Below are 18357 nucleotides of genomic sequence, written 5' to 3'. Positions count from 1 at the left end.
ACTGGAGCAGCTTGCCATTTCTTTTTCCAGCTCATTTTATAGATGAGGAAACTGAGGCAAACAGGGTAAAGTGCTTGACCAGGTTCACACAGCTAATAAGTGTCTGAGGCCAGATTTGAACTCATTAAGATGAGTCTTCCTGCCTCCAGGCCTAGCACTCTCCACATTTCCCTCAATTATGTTGAATTTATTTTTATATTTGTATTTATTATATATATATATATATATATATATATTTATGGTATATAAATATATTTTTATTTATATTCTTATATTTGTATTTATTTTTTGTTCTATATGTACTTATATATGTAACTTAGTAAGTCGACAAGTGTTTGTTAATTGCTTGGGAACATAGCAGGCAATGTGCTAAGCATTGGAAGTACATAGAAAGGAAAAAACCCAGTCCCTACTGTACAGAATGTATGGCATGTACAGAATTATATGTATAGTATATTAGAAAATGTAATGGAGGAGACAGCTTGTAAGTAACTAGATACATATAAGACACAGAATAGATGATGGCTATCTGAAAGTGAAAGGTAGTCACAATAAGGAAGTGGGGGAAGCAGGGAAAGGTCTCCTATAGAAGGTGGGAGTCTTTAAGAAGCTAGGAAGCAGAGCACTCCAGGCATGGGGAACAGCTAGTTATTGAGATGAGAGATGGAGAGTCGTACTCAAGGAATTGCAAAGGGGCCAGTATAACTGGATTGCAGAGCACGTGGAGGGGTGGGGAGGCAGTGGCGAGCAGCAAGGTGGTGCATATTGGATAGAATACCAGGTCTGGAGTCAGGAGGACCTGAGTTCAAATCTGGCCTCAGATACTTACTAGCTGTGGGACCTTGGACAAATCACTTATCCCTGTTTGCCTCAGTTTCCTCATCTGTAAAATGAGCTGGAGAAAGAAATGGCAAACCACTCTAGTATCTCTGTCAAGAAAACCCCAAACGGGGTCTTGGAGAGTTAGGACATGACAACAACTGAACAACAAAGTGTGTGGAAGGGAATAAGATGGGAAAAGCCTAGAAAAGTGGGAAGGAGATGGGTTATAAAGAGTTCTAAGTGTCAGAGGACATATTTGATCCTAAAAGTGATAAGGATTCACTGGAGCTCAATGAGCAGTGGAGTGACATGTTTAGAACTTGTACTTGTACTAGAACTTGTACTTTGGAAAAAAATACTTTGGCAGCTGTGTGGATTGGAGGGTGGACTGGAATGGCAAGGGAATGAGAAGGAGAGATCAGTTAGAAGGCTCTTTCTAGACAGTAGATAATGAAGGCCTAAACTAGGCCTGATTGATGGCTGAATGAGAGAAGAGAAGAATAGGTACACGGATATGTATATGTCTGTGTGTGTATACATACACACACATATATAATATGTATGTATGCATATATAGGTATGTGTATACATACATATCTAGAAGTAGATATATGTATATAATCCCTCCCAGGACCTTCATTTACAGCAGGCATCTAGGCCTGCCATCTTTTCATTTCCCACACAGGGCACCAGCCCTACCCCTTTTCAACTTCATTTTATGTGTTACAGATACATGTGAATCCCCTATTAAATTATAAACTACCCCCAAGAGCAGAGACTTTCATTTTTCTCTTTTCTCTTTGCCTAACACAATACCTGTCACCCAGTGAGTGCTTAGTAATAGTAATAGGAAGTGCATAGTAAGGAATTAATTATTTTTGATCGATTGTTATATCCTTAAAGCAGGGATTCTTAACCTGGGATCCATATATTCCTACATTATTAATGAGTAGATTTCAGGGGCTTCTTGAATATGAATGGAAACATACCCCTTTTTTCAGTGTAATTTATTCCCTTCACAATCCCAAATATTTTATTTTATACATTTGAAAATGTCATTCTGAGGAAGGGTCCATAGACTTCACCAAAAAAAGAGGTCCATAATACAACAAGTTAAGAACTCCTGCTTTGTAGTTATCTCTCTGGGTTCCCTTGTCACCTTCTCCTCTCCTGCTGTCATGATTAATTCCTCCTGCTTACTCTAGTTAATCCTGAACAAATCAACCATCTCAGCTTCCACCACCTGTGCCTCTGGAATATTTTGAATAATAAATTATCAGATTTATAAATTATCTGCAATAAACCAGGTTAAATCCCAGAACACAAATAACAAAAATGAATTGGACATCAAGTGAATGTGGCTGTATTTCTGGCTATATTCTGAAGCAAAATAGAAACAATATTTATGTTCTCTTGTGTTATCCCTGCCTCTTCTTAATGATTAAGGGCTGAATGTCATTCTCATATGATGTAGAAACAGAAGAGCCTTAGAGAGGAAAACAGTATAATATATACCTGAGCCAGAATTGAGCCTTATGGTCAATAAACTATAAAGCTCAGCTACCTTCATTTCTCATTCTCTAGAAAAGTCTCCATCCTGGGAGATCACACCTCAGCCCAGGAATTCATACCTCCAAAGTACCCTTTGCTCCCTCTGTGATTTAATGGTTTCTCCCAACACTGTCATTTACAGCTAGCGCTTGTAGGCCAGCCATATCTTCACTTCCCACATAGGGTACCAGCTTCACCTTTTCACCTTCATTTTATGTGTTACCTTTCCCCATTAAAATATAATATGCCCTCCTGGAGGGCAATAACTGTCTCTTTTTGCTTGTATTCCCAATGCTTAACACAGTGCATGGCACATAGCAAGCACTAAATAAATGCTTGTTAACTGATGGCCCTCTTGTCATTGCTCCTGAGGTAAGAATTCTCACTTTGCTATGTCAGAGAACAGGAACTATAAATTGACCCAATATAAATATTATACTTTTATTCATGGACTCTAAGATAATGCAGCATGGTGTAGTAGATAGAGCTAACTCTGAGTCAGAAAGAGCTGGGTTTCAGTCCCACCTGTAATACATCCTACTTTTGTGACTCTGGGCAAATCACTTAATCTCTCAGTGACTAGAGAATTCTGAAACAATAAATTGCCAGACAGTTGGATATATGCACTCAGTAAGAGTGTCCAATACCAGTGAAATCACAAGTCTAAGATAGGTGAATAGCTATTACAGAGGCAGTATGGTGTAGTAAATAGAGAACTGTCCTGGAAGTCAAGAAGACCTGAGTTCAAGTCCCATCCCTGATACCATACTAATACTCACAATGAAGAAATTCCTTCTACTAATGCAGATTGGTAATTTAGTCTTTAGTCTTTCCTCATTTTAATACTAGCCTGCAGTATATTTTATGGCAAAGTAATATTTGAAAATGAATGTTTAGCCACACTTTATGCATCTACTCTTTTATGTGTAAATTTTTTCTACTTTAAAGGCTTCAAAAGCATCTGGAATCATACCAAACCTAATTCTTTTTTTTTTTAAAGCATGGAATGTAGAAGTTTTATCTTGAAAGAACGTCTTTGGAAAGGCATCAAATAAGTGTTGTAATATCATGCCTTCAACTGTGTTATTCAGGGGCTGATTTTTTAAAAATTCATAAATTCTTCAAACTCCTGTGGCTATTTCAGTCTTCTCTACTACAATCACCTGATGGGAAAGGACAAGTGAGACTCAAATCAATCAACTATAACTTGCTATTAAGCCTCAGAAACCATGGATTGGAGATCAAAATGGACAGTCAAACATAAACTTCCGGACTTGTAATTGGTTTACAATACTATAGCTGGAAAGAGATCATCTAGTCCAATCTTCCATCTCCCAATTGAGGCCCACAGAGGGGAAGATGAAATGACTAATTGAAGGTCACTTGGATAGTAAGTAAGTAGGGGAGCCGGGATTCCAACTCAAGCCTTCAGACTTTAAAACCAGGGAGTGTTCAAAGCCAATAAAGGTATCTACTTATTAAAATCTGTATTCACAGATCTCTTTGAATTAGAGACAACTAGGTGGCATAGCAGATGGAGCCTTGGATTTACAGTCAGAAAAACTAGAGTTCAAATCCTGTTTCAGATACTTACTAGCTTTATGACTCTGGCCAAGTCACTTAATCTCTCTCAGCTTCAGTTTTGCTGTCTGTAAAATGGGAATAATAATAGCATCTACCTCATGGAATCACGAGGATCAAATAAGATAAAATATGTAAAGCATTTTGCAGACTTTAAAGTGGTATATAAATTCTGTAAATAGTATGGTGGTGGTGGTGGTGGTGGTGGTGTTGTTGTTACTGTTATAGCAGTAGTCATCTGTACAAATCAAGTTTTCCTATACTAGACATGTAATTTAGGCAATCTATTTGGATCAATAAATTAAAGATGCTTCGATTTTTATAACAATAGGGTGTTTAATATTTATCCGAACTGGCTTACATTTAACATTTCCAAGATATTTCTGAAGTATTGCTTTTACTAACATAAAATATTGCTTTCAAACAAAACAAAATAAAAAGGCTGACCATCCCAACAACAACAGTGGCCTTTATATAAGTATTTTTTTTTCTGAAATAGAGCTGACTGCAAAAGAAGAGTTATAGACTACACTTAAATGTGTCTTCCAAGCCCATGTGAACAAATGCTCATTGTTAGAAGGATTAAAGGATCTTTTCTTACTGTTTCATCAGTGTCGCTGGAGAAACAGATCTGTCTTTTAATTGATATTCACTGGCAGCTAGGGAAAGAAGGGTGATTACATTATGCTCACAGTAGGATTGTTTAAATGCCATATTATTGGTTTTCCTTTATCTTGTTCCTGAGATTTTTTTGTAATTCTTTTTCCATTCCACGTATTTTTCCCAATTTCTGTTTCCAGTGAAAACATTATTGAATCTTATTTCAGTTTCCTGTGCCTATCAAAATACCAGCAAGGAAAAGCTCGCGTAAATTACATGGGAAAAGAATTCTTTAAATAGTTATAGCTACCATTTTTTCCTCTTGGCATTTATTTTTCATTTTATTCTTCCTCCCGCTTTCAGGAATCCTTCACCCTCCTTTGCTTCCTCTTTTACTTCCTTGGTTTTCTGAGACAGTGGCTTCAACTCTTTCAAAAGATAAATCAATCTTCCAAAGGAGCAGGCTTTGCAAAATTCAGTTGAGCTAAGGATGTTGGACACGTTTCCTCCTTCCTACTCTGTTCTTAATTGTTGATATGAACAAAGCCTGCCCTCTGATGGCAATATTATATAAATTAATTCAATTTTGCTAATTCCATAATTCAATTTGGTTTCCATTTTTCATTCCCAAATGTTGTCTTTGTTTCCATTTTCATTAGCAAAGTAATCTGTTCCTATTTCATGTCTTTCACATTTTCATGATGCTGACAAAAGCTTCAAAAACCACTGAGAGCCCCAGAATCCTTTATCTATGTGGCTCAAAAGTTCAATTTGAAACATTTAAATATTCTGGCACATTCCACTCAGCCCCACTCCAATTCATCATATTTTCTGCCACCAATACCTCTTCTTTTATCAAGGCACTCCCTTGTTCAAGAACCTAAAATGACTCCCTATTGCCCTTTTGTGTCAAATCCAAACTCCTCTGCCCTCATTTTAAGGCCCTCCACAGTTTGGGCTCCCATTTATGTTTGTTTTACGTAATCAGAGGACCTTATTGTCCATTGAACCATGGTTTGTTGTTTTATTAATTCAACATCCTGCTTTCCAGTGGCCTCAACCAAGACCAACTCCCAGCCCTACTGAATGCCAAAATCCTCTTATTCTAAGGCCTTATACCTCCCTCCTTTGCCCTGGGAGAATAAGAGAGAGTGCCCCACCTCAATTGGAGCACAAACAGAACATTCCCTGGAAAAAGAGTGACAGACACAGTGCAGTGGTCTGCACAAAAATACTGTTGCATAACTTATTCTCCAACTAGCCAAGGTAGCTGTTCCTCCTGGCTATCATCAGAAAGCTCACTCTCCTCTCCACAACCTACCCCAAGAAAGAAATTAAAAGGTAGAAGGAGTAAGATCAAGTCTTGGCTAGTTTCTAACGGTGAGTTATCCTGTCCTAGGTTTCATAGCTTCTACCTAGATGGTGGCCGAGGTGAGTGGGTGGGTGTGATTAAGAGTAGTGAAAGAGCCTGACTGTTAACATTTTAAGGGTTAACAGTAGAGTTGGAGGGTGTAAAGTATAAAGAGACTCATTCTGGGGACTTCTTTCCTTCTTCCTCAGTAACCTCCTTCCTACTTTGGAGAAACTTCTGCCCTGAGGCCCCAGTATCTGAATTGGTGATTCTCTTGACCCAACCAGGATTTCAGGAAGAATCTCAGCCATACTTTGCCTCCTTCATAGCTGGACTCATTCTTCAGATTTCTTTTCCTCCTCTCCTACAGCCGCTTTTCCCTCTCTAGGACACCCTTCCCCCAGCCCCACTTTCCAGCTTCCCCTTTGTGTTGTCTTTCGAGTTAGAATGTAAGCTCTTTGAGGGCAGTGATTGTCTTGTCTTTTATTTATATAACCAGCTCTTAGCACAATGTGTGGCCTATAGTGCTTCATAAATGACCTGTCTCTCTGTCTCTGTCTCTCTCTGTCTTTCTCTGTCTCTCTGTCTCTCTCTGTCTCTCTGTCTCTGTCTCTGTCTCTCTCTCTCTCTCTCTCTCTCTCTCTCTCTCTCTCTCTCTCTCTCTCTCTCTCTCTCTCTCTCTCTGTTTTTCTGGTGCATTATTCATATTCTTAAGAACATACCCATTATAAACAACAAAGACTCACCCATCTGTACTTTCTGTTCCCATTTGGACAATCTCACTCTCCCCTGCACATGCCACATCCCTTCCTGCCATGGCTTTGTTTTTGCTTATAACCATGTCTCATTCCTTGTACCCCTCTGCCTATCCCAGTTTCTCCCTCAAAACCCAGGACAAGTCTCACCTTCTCCATGAAATCTTCTCTATTTCAACCCCATCTGATCTCTCTTTTCTCTGAATTTTTGCACTCACAGTGAGTAGAGTACTTATATTTCAGAACTTGGTTATTTTATATGTTCATCTTCTCCCCATAAGTACAGTGTATTCTCCTGGAGACTATATTTTGTACTTCTTTGTAGCCCAACAAAGCTAAAAAGCTTAGAGGGCGCAAAGTGTGAGTTTATTATGTGCTTTGTGATTGATTTGATTCCAGCTGCGTGTGGTTCTGCTCTGTGAGTCAAGAATGGCTTTGATGTTGTCTTTCAAAAGTTTCCCTCAGGAATCACAGATTAATAGAATGTGAGAGCAATAAGAGATCTTAAACATTACCTATCATACCCCACTCCCATTTTACAGATGAGTTACCCGAAGCTGAAATAAAAAAAAAACAAACAACTAGGGATATCCAAGGTATACATTTGGCTCTTCTCATTTCTTCCTTTTAAAAAATTGAATGAAGCCCTGAACTCCACATCTTCTGAATATATAGTCTGCAACTCCTTTCCTGTAGAGTGAGGTCTTCCAGCTGGAAGCTGAGCTAGGTTATTATTATTTTATTGTTAAATTTTGTGTTCTATGATCTAAGTATTTCTATAGCACTTAATGTTCAAAGCTCTTTGCAATCACCTTTTTATTAGCTGTTCTTCCCAATAAGCCTGTCAAATTGGTTGGTATTATTCTCTTCATAATATGGAGAAAAATTGATTGCTAGAGTCATGGAGTGAAATGCTGAAGGTCACACAGGATGACTGTGGCTTTGATGCTTTCTGACTATGGGCCCACACACTGTCTGAGTCAGGCAACCTTTCTGAACTTCAGTTTCCTTACCTGGAAAACTTGGATAATTATGCTCACACTGAACTGACCCCAAAGGTTATTGTTAGGAAAGCAGTTGGTAAGCCTTAAAATGCTGTATTGTAAAAAAATAGATTATTGTTATGCTATTGTATTTGAGAATATATTATGCCTATCACAACTACTCTTCAGTACTATGCATAAACTTGGCAACTTTAGAACCTGAGTCAAGTTCTTCTACAAGAGTTATCAGGTGAATCTCATAGAATAGCTGTTACTCATGCACACATACATGTATACACACACACATTTCCAAAAAATAAGCATTTATTAAGCACCTATTGTGTGCCAGGCACTGGGTTAAGCACTGGCACTCTCCTAAGCTATATTTTCTAACATGGAGCAATACTGTGTCTGCCATTCTTTGGAGCTACATCCATATCTTAGCCTTTGAATTCAGCCAGATTGTAACTCAGCTTTACACAGCTGAAATTTTAAGTCTGGGGAAAGGATGAGGATATTAAGAATGTGTGGAAGACCTTCCAGATTCCTTTGCTGACCAAAACTGCCAAATCCATACCTTGGTGGGTCATTCCTTGGGCAACTGCCCTTCTGCCATTGTAGTGGCCTTGCAATCTCATACAGGGTTCATAACTGAGGGACTGCAGATATCCAAAGCATTTTTCATATGCCTGTTTCACAATTCTCATACTAACCTTTCATTTCCCCACAATCTAAATGGTCGTGGACCTTAATTGGGTCTTTTCTATAAATTCTCTTTTGCAGGGGATAGAGTATCTGGCTTGGAGTCAGGAAGATTCCTCTTCCTGAGTTCAAATCCAGTCTCATACACTTACTAACTGTGTGACCCTGGACAAATAATTTAACCCTATTTGTCTCAGTTTCCTCATTACGTAAAATGATCTGGAGAAGGAAATGGCAAACCACTCTAGTATCTTTGCCAAGAAAATCCCAAATGAAGTCATGAAGAGTCAGGCACAACTGTAAACAATTGAACAACAAAATCACAATTCAATTCAATGTAATGCAACAAACAAGCATAAGGTACCTACAAACTGCAAAGAATTTTTCCTTGTAATTGTACAACTCCTGAAAGAACCAATTTAAATGTAGCACCCATTAGTGGATTACTCATTTTTACCACCAGGCCAGAGTGAAACAAAACAAACAAAAATGCGTGTGTGCTATTGGTTAAACTATCCCTATAAGATTGTCCATGATTTATGGACTGTCTCTCTCTCCATATACATATATACATATATATATATGTATATATGTATATATATATATACATATATATATGTATATGTATATATATACATATACATATATACATATATATGTATATGTATATATACACATATATATGTATATGTATATATATACATATATATGTATATGTATATATAATATATATGTATATATACATACATATACATATATACACACACATATACATATATACACATATGTGTACACACACAAACATACATGTATGTGTATATGTATATGTATACACACATACATAGATACATATATATATATATATATATATATATACCACCACTGTCTTTATTCTCAAAGGGGATCTAGGCTCAGGGGGTTTAAGGCTCCGACAGGCCCACATCATGTATCAGAGGTTTTACGGGATTTTTAGGCTATTATTATTACTATTTTAGCTACATTGTAGATTAAGTGAGTTTTGTAGGCTGGGCTAGAGACTGAATGACCATTTATAACATTATTTATATTAGGAAATGTATTTCAATTTCCAAACAACCAATTTACAAATTACTTTTTGAACATCATCCATTTGGAAGTTGGAAGGTACAACTACATCTTTATTCAGCAAATGAAATTGAGTTTTGCTTCTTGTAACATAAATGGATTAGCTTCATAACTAACCTAAAACATATATAGCTTTTCTAGAAATTAGAGCCAAAAGAACCTCAGAGGTCGTATAACCCAATCCCCTCATACTACAAAAAGGAAATCTAAAGCCTAGGGAGATAAAATATCTTGCCCAGGGTGCCATAGGTTTTATATAGCCAACCTGGCTTCAAGCCCAGGTCCCCTGACTCCAAAACCAGTGTCCTTTCCCCAATCCTATACTGTATATTTCGGATGTTAGTAAAATCATACAAAAAACACTTCTCCATGGTTCTGTTTTTCAGAAAATAACCATATAAGCTACTCCTAGATGAATAATATGTAATATTGAACTAGTGGATAATAAGTCAATTCTAAGTCTGGAGTATGGAGAAATAATTAAAGAAAATTAAACACAGTAAAACCAATAATGCTGTAAGGGCACCTAAGTATAGTACGTAAGTGTGATGAAATAAAGCCACATTAGACTCTTTAAAGAATAGTGACTTAAGGAAATGACTTAAAAGAAAAAAAGGTAAAACTTGACAAAAACATGATCATTTTGGTAAATGTTGAAAGAACAGCAACAAGAATAAGAAAGTTGTAAAACAATATTTATGTTAATGAAACTGGGAGTTAAATTAGCGACAACTTGAGTATGAAATTTGCCTTATTTCAAATTACTCCAGAAGTTTGGTGTTTTAGGTTTTTTTCCCCTTCAGTTTAGCAGAAAGTTGTTTGAGGCAACTAGGTGGCATAGTGGTGCTGGCCTTGGAGTCAGGGAGTCCTCAGTCCAAATTCTGCTTCAGTCACTTATTAACTATGTGACCCTGGGCAAGTCACTTAACCTCTCTCAGCCTCTGTTTCCTCATCTATTAAATAGGAGCTAATAATAGCACTTACTTCACAGTGTTATTGTGAGGTTCCTAAGAGATAACATAGGTGAAGTGCTTTCCAAACCTTAAAGCACTATTTAAATGTTACCCATTATTTGAACAGCAAAATTAGCTGGCAGGAATGGATATTTATTTACAGGGCCAAAAAAAAAAAAGAGAGGCTTATGTCAAGTATTTCTGTTTTCTGATCTTGTAGAGCAAATTCTTAAACATCTCCCCAGATCCCTAAGTTGGAAGATTATATCTAAAAACTTGGATGACTAATCCATTTGCTTATAATGCATATCACAAATGAATCATCCATATCTAGTCCCACAGATACTTAAGAGCCTTTAACCTCTGTAGTGACAGACCCATTGCAAGGCCAAGGGCGATTACTGATAATAGGAGCTGGCTCATTGATTCCTTGGCATTACTTCACTTTATTTTAGTCTCCAGTGGTTCTTGAGATGAGTCTGCAATTAACTTAGTGATCATTATTCATATGAAGTCTACAAATGAGTATTTTATTGTTAACAGTACAGCATTAGTTTGCTTGACTATTTCCATTCACATTAACTGCATGTGCTCTGTCTTCTGGTTTACTTAGGTTTGTGAATTTAGTTGTGTGCGATAAAATTTGAAGCATAACTTAATTCAATAGGTAAGACATATCTGTGTGGTTGGTGTGTCATAGAACTGATTTCAAGTTTATTGTTAATCATATGCATGTGGTTGTTGTTATTCGGTCATTTCAGTCATGTGTCCGACTCTTTGTGACCCCATTTGGGGTTTTCTTGGCAAAGATACCAGAGTGGTTTGCCATTTCCTTCTCCAGCTCATTTTACAGATGAGGAAATTGAGTCAAACAGAGTTAAGTGACTTGCCCAGGGTCACACAGCTAGCAGGTTTCTGAGGCCAGATTTGAACTCAGGTCTTCCTGACTCCAAGCCCAGTTCTCTATCCACTGTACCACCTAGCTGCCCCATACATGTGGCATAGGCAAAATCCTTGGCCAGATAAGTTGAAGAGAAAATTGCCCATGTGGTGTGATTTGAATGGTGTCTCTAAGGGGCAAAATAGCTCCCACACTAAATTATCATGCTTCAATGCTACATGATTCTGTGATCTTGTCAATGGAGGCTTTCCTCTTTTGGTGCAGGGTGTATCCCCCCGTTTCCAGTTTCTCCTCTCGTTAGTGCATCTTCCATATTGCTGTGTGTGGAAAAAAAAAAACAATCTCCGTAAGGAACATATGCTCAAAAACTATCAGTGGTTCCTCCTTGCTTCTTGGATAAAATACAAATTTATCTCGCTGAAATTTAAAACTCTCCATATTCCAAATCCTATCTATTCCAGCCTTGTTTCGCTTTACTGCCTTTCGTGGACACTATATTCCAACCACAATGGGTTACTAGCTCTTCCCCAAACATAATTCTCCATCTCCTGCTCTGTGTTGTCACACAAAACTAGAATGTGCCTACCCCTGCCTCTTATCAGAATCCTTGTTTTCCTTCAAGACTCAGATAAGCTGCCTTCTCCTCTGTGATAGTTCTCTGATTCTCCCACTTGTTAATGTCCTCTCCTTAAAATTACCTCATGTTAGACTTACTTGCCAGTCCCTTACACATGGTAGACTCTTAACAGATGTTTGTTGAGTTAAATCCAATAAATGCCTTTTCATCCTGTACAATTCTTGCCAATATTTTCCCATAGATGTTCCACAGAGGATGGACCCAATGTGTAATAGAACTTCCTCTAAATATTTTCATATTTCGTAGTACTAGCAGAGTATTCAGGCTGTCATAACCTGCTTTCATTACATGTTGGTATACTTTATTTTCATGTCATACTTCTCATGAATGATGTCCCATATGCCATTTATTGGTCGTAGATCATCATTGAAAACAGGCTACAGCTTATGTCCACTATATATCACTTTATTAACGTTGGGTCATCCATCACTTTGATTATGAATTGTAGTGTTCCAAGATTCACAACTATACAGTCCCCCAAAAAATTATGTTAAAAAGATGCTTGTGCTAAAGAGCAACTTGGAATTATCCAAAGCATTTCACACCTTCCCAAATTTCATCTAGCCTGCTCTCTTCCTCCTATTCATTCTGGGCCCAAATTATTGTCCATCTGTGACGCCCACCCCAGGAATACATACTAACTTGATGAGCCAGACTTCCACATGTATTTCATAGTTTGAATAAATGGGCATCTACAGTTTTCCTGTAGGGATGGTTAGGTTAAACTCTTTTTAGTGACCATGGCTATCTCTGAGGAGGCCTTATACTGTCCTGGAATTTGCTATGATCAGTAAAATTTCATTCACAAAGAACATCTGAAAAACCTCATCACTTGTAGCGACTTTCTCTTCCATTTGGATCCCACACAACATATTCTTCTTGACAATGGAGAAGGTCTTGGGCAAAATATTCTTCTTCTTGTTTTGTGTCTCACTTCATGTTGAGAATAAACATACTTTTGAACAGTTTTGTCTGTGGCTTACTTTTTAGGGAATTTTGTATGATTCTTAACATAACAAATAGAAGACACATTATAGGAGGAGAGTCTTTAAAGCTAATTTGCTTCAGTGAGTCAATGGTCAGTTTGGTGTTTTTGGTTTGGGTTTTTTTGGTAATCAACAAACAGTAAACACAGCCAGATCATTCATTCTCTGCACTATTCAGTCAATTTTGTGATGGTAAGGAGATGGTCTACTGTAGAAAATAATTTTCAAGAGACTTTCTGTTCATTCTAAGATTTTCAATAAGGATCCCCTCCATAAGCGTGTATATTATGATTATAAAGACTGAATTTAAGTCATTAGTAAGGATTTACTAAACTGTTCAATAATAGGCACTTGAGGAATATGAAATAAGTAGAAGGCCTAATGTAATAAATCACTAAATTTTAATTTTTTTCATTTTCTTTATTATAAACTTAATAAACAGAAATACATTTATATAGAAAGAATAGAAATAGAGGCATGTATTTGAAAAATGAATATTACATAAACTTTTTTTAAAGTATACATTAGATTTAACATCGTAGTACCAACATTGCCCTACTTATCTGTGTCTCCTTGTGAACTTCCTTCTCTTCTCTATTTTTCCTGAAGATTTTTGTAAAAATTGGAAAGTGGTCAGATAGGATAGTAATTTTTTAAAAATTTAGTATCTTATCTTCCCTGAAATATCTTTTATCATTCTGCCTTAATGCTTGCCTAATTAGGTTGCCTCTAGAGCTTTCTGATTTCATTTTCTAAGTGCCTTTTCTACTCCCTTACGTAACACTCTAGGGACTGAGATACATCAGAGCCTCTCTCACTGGTGATGAAAATAGATTGTTGTAGAAATGCCAACCAATCAGTTTCATTTTGTCTATTCATTTCCTCATACCAGCTTCATATAGAATGCTCTGTGACTTGGTTTCATACCAAGATTTTTGTATACTTGTCTTTACCTCCATTTTTTTTTGCTATTTCTTAAGGCAATATTATTATTAATGTTCCTCGACAAAATGATTTTGCATTTTAAACCAGAGTTGCTGTTATCTACCATCTCTCTCTACATGGCAAGGAAGTTTTGAAATTCTTCTGGCCTACTCACTGTATCAGCTGAATTTTTTAGAAAATGAGAATAGTAAATGTCAATGTTTTTTGCTTTTTTGCATTTTCCTTTTTTATCACCTTTTTTAATAGGCCAGATTGAGGCTGCTGAGATTTTTTTTTTTTACAGTTGCTTTTGTCAACCCTTCTTTTTATGTTTATTTTTATCTTTACTCAGACTAATTAATGGTCTGATTATACATACAGATAACTGATTCTTATTCATTTCTCAAATCAGTAACTAATCATATCCTGCCTGTTAAATAATAGTCTGAACAAACCTAATCTAAAAATCAGTTTTGCAATATTGTTCAGTACTCACGATGCTTAGCACTTTCTGATTCTCTTCTTGAAGAATGCATTCATGATATATAGGCTAAAGCTTCTGAGAGGTCTAATATTCTTGTTATCAACTCTACTAGTGCTGCTTTCACATTGAAATCACTATCAGTGAGATATATATAGATATATACACACACACATATATATATGCATATATGTTTTTATATGCATATATATATATATATTGATTTGGTTTATAAAAAAATCTCATCAAGTTCTTCAAATAACTTTTCTACTTCTTCATCCTATGTAGCAGATGTTGGTGCCTTCCTTGCTTATTCCTCTCATCATCACTATAAGACAAGATAGCCAGGTATTCTGTGTAATACTTCTTATTGAGTCAGGGTGCATGAGAAAACAAACTCTGCTAACTCCTATTTGCTTATCCAAAGAGAACTTGTAAACTATCCTCCTAATAAGCTGCAACTTCCTTTTTTTGGGGGGTGGGGAGAGTCTGGTTAATTTGTTGAAAGATTTTGAGCATTGATTCAGCTCAGCTCTTAAAATAGAATATCAGTTCTTGGCATTAGGCAAAGAACTCCTATTTGGAGGACCAACATTAGAAATTCATCACTTTTCTTATGTTACTTTTGAAAAATAAGACTATTGTCAGTGGTGTAACACATCAAACTAAAATACATTGAGGTGTTAGTGACTCATTGGTGACAATTTCCTCCTAAGGATAGATTGGAGCATGCCTGGGGCTTAATGAATGTTTCCTCCCTAAAAAGAAAGGAAACAACAAAGGTTAGAAGTTCCCAAGACAAACCTTAATTCATATCAATAAATGTCTTTCAAAATACCTTCATAGCCATTATTTCATTTAAACTTTATAATAGTACTTTCAGGTAGGTAGGATGAGTACCCTAATACCCTTTTTTTCTCTGAAGTTCAATGAAATGAAATGAAAATCATTGTAGAAAAATGTGCTACATTTTTCATATCCATAGTTGTTTTTATTCCTCTACTGAAATTGTAATTTCATTTTGCAGCCTGCATTAGTGAATGGCATATTCACCTTAGAGATGAAGCAATACTTTGTTTTAAGGTTGACTGGACTCTGGACGTACAAGGGGCTGTAATTCCCCTGACCTCAGCCCAGTGATATGAATCTCATCATGATTTCTTTCTCAATCATTGGGACATTAACAGGCTAGAACATCTTATTGCAGTAAATCAAAATCTGAAGGAGAGATACTTTCAAAAATAGACTTCATTTTTCTCATTGAAGTGACTATAACTTCTCATGAAATCCTTGTATTTTTTTCTGGTAGATTTGGAGGAGATCAACCCGTGTACATCAACATCATTAGAGATCCTGTCAACCGATTTTTATCAAACTACTTTTTCCGTCGATTTGGTGACTGGAGAGGGGAACAGAATCATATGATCCGCACACCAAGCATGAGACAGGAAGAACGATATCTAGTAAGTGCTTTTACATATACAATCATATCATGAACTGTCTATGTTAAACTGTAAGCTTATTAAGGTTAATAACCCTATCATTTCTTTTCTTCACAACCAGTCACAATGTTGGAATAATAATAATGATAACAACAACTCACATTTATATAGCAATAGCCCTCTAAGGTAGAAAGTTTAAGTGTTATCTTCTCCATTTTACAGATGAGCAAATTGTAGCTCACACTCTAAACAACTTGCCCAATTCACATAGCAGAACCAGAACCCTGCTAGTCCAGTACACATTCCACTAAGTCAAACTGCTTCTCCATGTTAAGGGCACTTATTAAGTGGTAGATATTGTTGACTGTTTTAAAATACCTTGCAAAACTCAATAGTTCCAGTTAACCCAGAACATAATTTATCACACTCCAAAAAAAGGTGCTTTGTTTTTTTTTTTTCATGTAGCTTGTCTTGAGGATGTTTTAGGTTCAAAAGAAGACATAAGTCAACTGTAGGAAATCTTAGTACAGGATTGTCATCTTCATGAAAACTTTACTTTTTATTACCCAAAATTCTATGCTAAAGGATTTGCTTTGTTGTAGACTTTGCATACAGCTGCACTACACAGTCTGTGCCTATTTCTATAATTTGCCTTTACCCTAATCTTTACAAAGATACATTAATTAAAAGAAAGAGAACTATTTGGATGTCTTAAAATTAGGCATTAATAGAAATTAAATGTCTGTAGAAGGAAATGGAAAACCACTCCAGTATCTCTGCCAAGACAACCCCAAAATGGATCACAAAGAGTCGTATACAACAAAAAAATAACTGAACAAATGGAATAAAATGGAAAGGCATTGTATTCCCTCTCCTAGATTTTATTGGTTTATAAGAACAATGAGAATGAAACTTGTTAATTCAGTTGGTTAGAACATAATCCTACTGAGACCAACATTACAGGTCCAAGATTTAAATTTTATTCCTGTGCTTGGCCAGCAGTCAGTAGATCCTGCCTGTTGATTAAAAAGAAAATCAAATAAGAGAAGATAGCTGTATCTATGCAAATCTACCACCATTGCTAAAAAATAGCTAAAGCATGTACCCTATTGATTGTAACTCAGTAAGATGCATCATCTTCCTGTAGGAAAATAACATTATTTTTAATAAAATAAACATTTTTATTTACTATCTACACTTAAAGTAATCTTAATAACACTTGAAATTGGTATAACATTTTGTACCTTTCTAAATATTTGCATACACAACTGATCCTCACAACATCCTCCTGGGGCAGAGAGGGATGGTCTTTTGTCTATAGATTGGACAAGATGGCCATCAAGAATTTGTCCAATTCTCAAATTTTGTGATTCTGTATTGAGATCAGAATTATGCAATGTTAGAACTCCAAGGATCTTTGAAGGTTTAATTTTATAGACTAAGGAACTAGAACTTAGAAAGGTGACTTGCTCAAAGGTACAAGCTAGTTAGTAAAAGAAGCAGCGTGGCAGCCTTATCTCAGCACTATCTTAGGCTTATATCTGGATAGTCTTATCTCAAGGTAGCAATTCTCCTACTAATCATTCTCAACTTGGTAAGACTAGAATGAAGTGATATGTGTCTAAAAGAAAGAAAAGATTGAATTTTCCTATGGCATTTTTAAGAAGGGATGAGTAGCCTAACAAGTTTCACTAAGTCTAGAGTATGTTCATAGTTATACATTCAGTTTTATTCTCTTCTGGTTTTTTTACATCAAATAATGAATAACATAGCTTGTTTCTGAAAGTAAAAGGCTATTTTGACTCATTTGGGACCTTGAGTTAAACACACATACACATATTTATAAAAAAAAACTTTCAATGCACTCCATTTTCATAAGACTTTCCTTAAAATATTTTGCTAAATTTCTGATTTAACCATGGTATGATATGAAATTTGAGTAAGGTCATGACAGTAGCTGTATAAAAACTGAAGATGTGGGTATAAGTCTTATAAATAATGTTTCTTTAAATGTGATTAGAAACCAAAGGTTAGAGAGGGATTGACTTAGATTTATTTTTATACTGTGGCAGGCTTTTTTTTTCATGCTTATTTAATTTAACACGACCAATGGCATATTCACACAGACATAAAGTTACAAGTATGAGAAAAAATTAATCATACAGAAGTGTTCAGAAACTAATAAAATTTTAGATGAGTGCCAGAAGTGGTACCCATCAACTGAGAAGTGGTTGAATACATTATAACATGTGAATGTAATGAAATACTATTTTGCTTTAAGAAATTATAGAGGGGATGGTTTTGGAGAGACCTGAGAAGACTTACATTAACTGATGAAAAGTGAAGTGAGCAGAACTAGGAGAACAATGTAACAATCTATACAATAGCAACAACATTGTAAAGACAAACAACTTAGAAAGATGTAAGAACTCTAATCAACCAGTGACCGAACAGGTCTTCAGAATCATGCTACCCACTTCTTGATAAAGATGTGATAGGCTCAGGATACAGATTAAGACATTTATTTCTTGGACACGATCAGTGTGGGAACTTGTTTTGCTTGACTATGCATATTTATTGCAAA

General features: G+C 36.1%; 1 protein-coding gene across 2 annotated transcripts in view; it reads left to right on the top strand.

Annotated features, from left to right (window-relative positions):
• The window catches only part of UST (uronyl 2-sulfotransferase), a 383123-nt gene that overhangs the window by 244278 nt on the left and 120488 nt on the right, over window positions 1–18357 (top strand). For both annotated transcript variants that reach the window (XM_020986581.2, XM_078155078.1), the window contains exon 5: window positions 15641–15794. In XM_020986581.2, the coding sequence (XP_020842240.1) occupies window positions 15641–15794 (154 nt within the window). The remainder of the gene's footprint in view (window positions 1–15640; window positions 15795–18357) is intronic.

Source organism: Phascolarctos cinereus, unplaced genomic scaffold (assembly GCF_003287225.1).
Source record: "Phascolarctos cinereus isolate Bilbo 61053 unplaced genomic scaffold, phaCin_HiC Scaffold_5;HRSCAF=322, whole genome shotgun sequence".
NCBI lineage: Eukaryota > Metazoa > Chordata > Mammalia > Diprotodontia > Phascolarctidae > Phascolarctos > Phascolarctos cinereus.
Note: the sequence above shows the minus strand (reverse complement) of the source record. Positions and strands in the feature narration are given on the sequence as shown.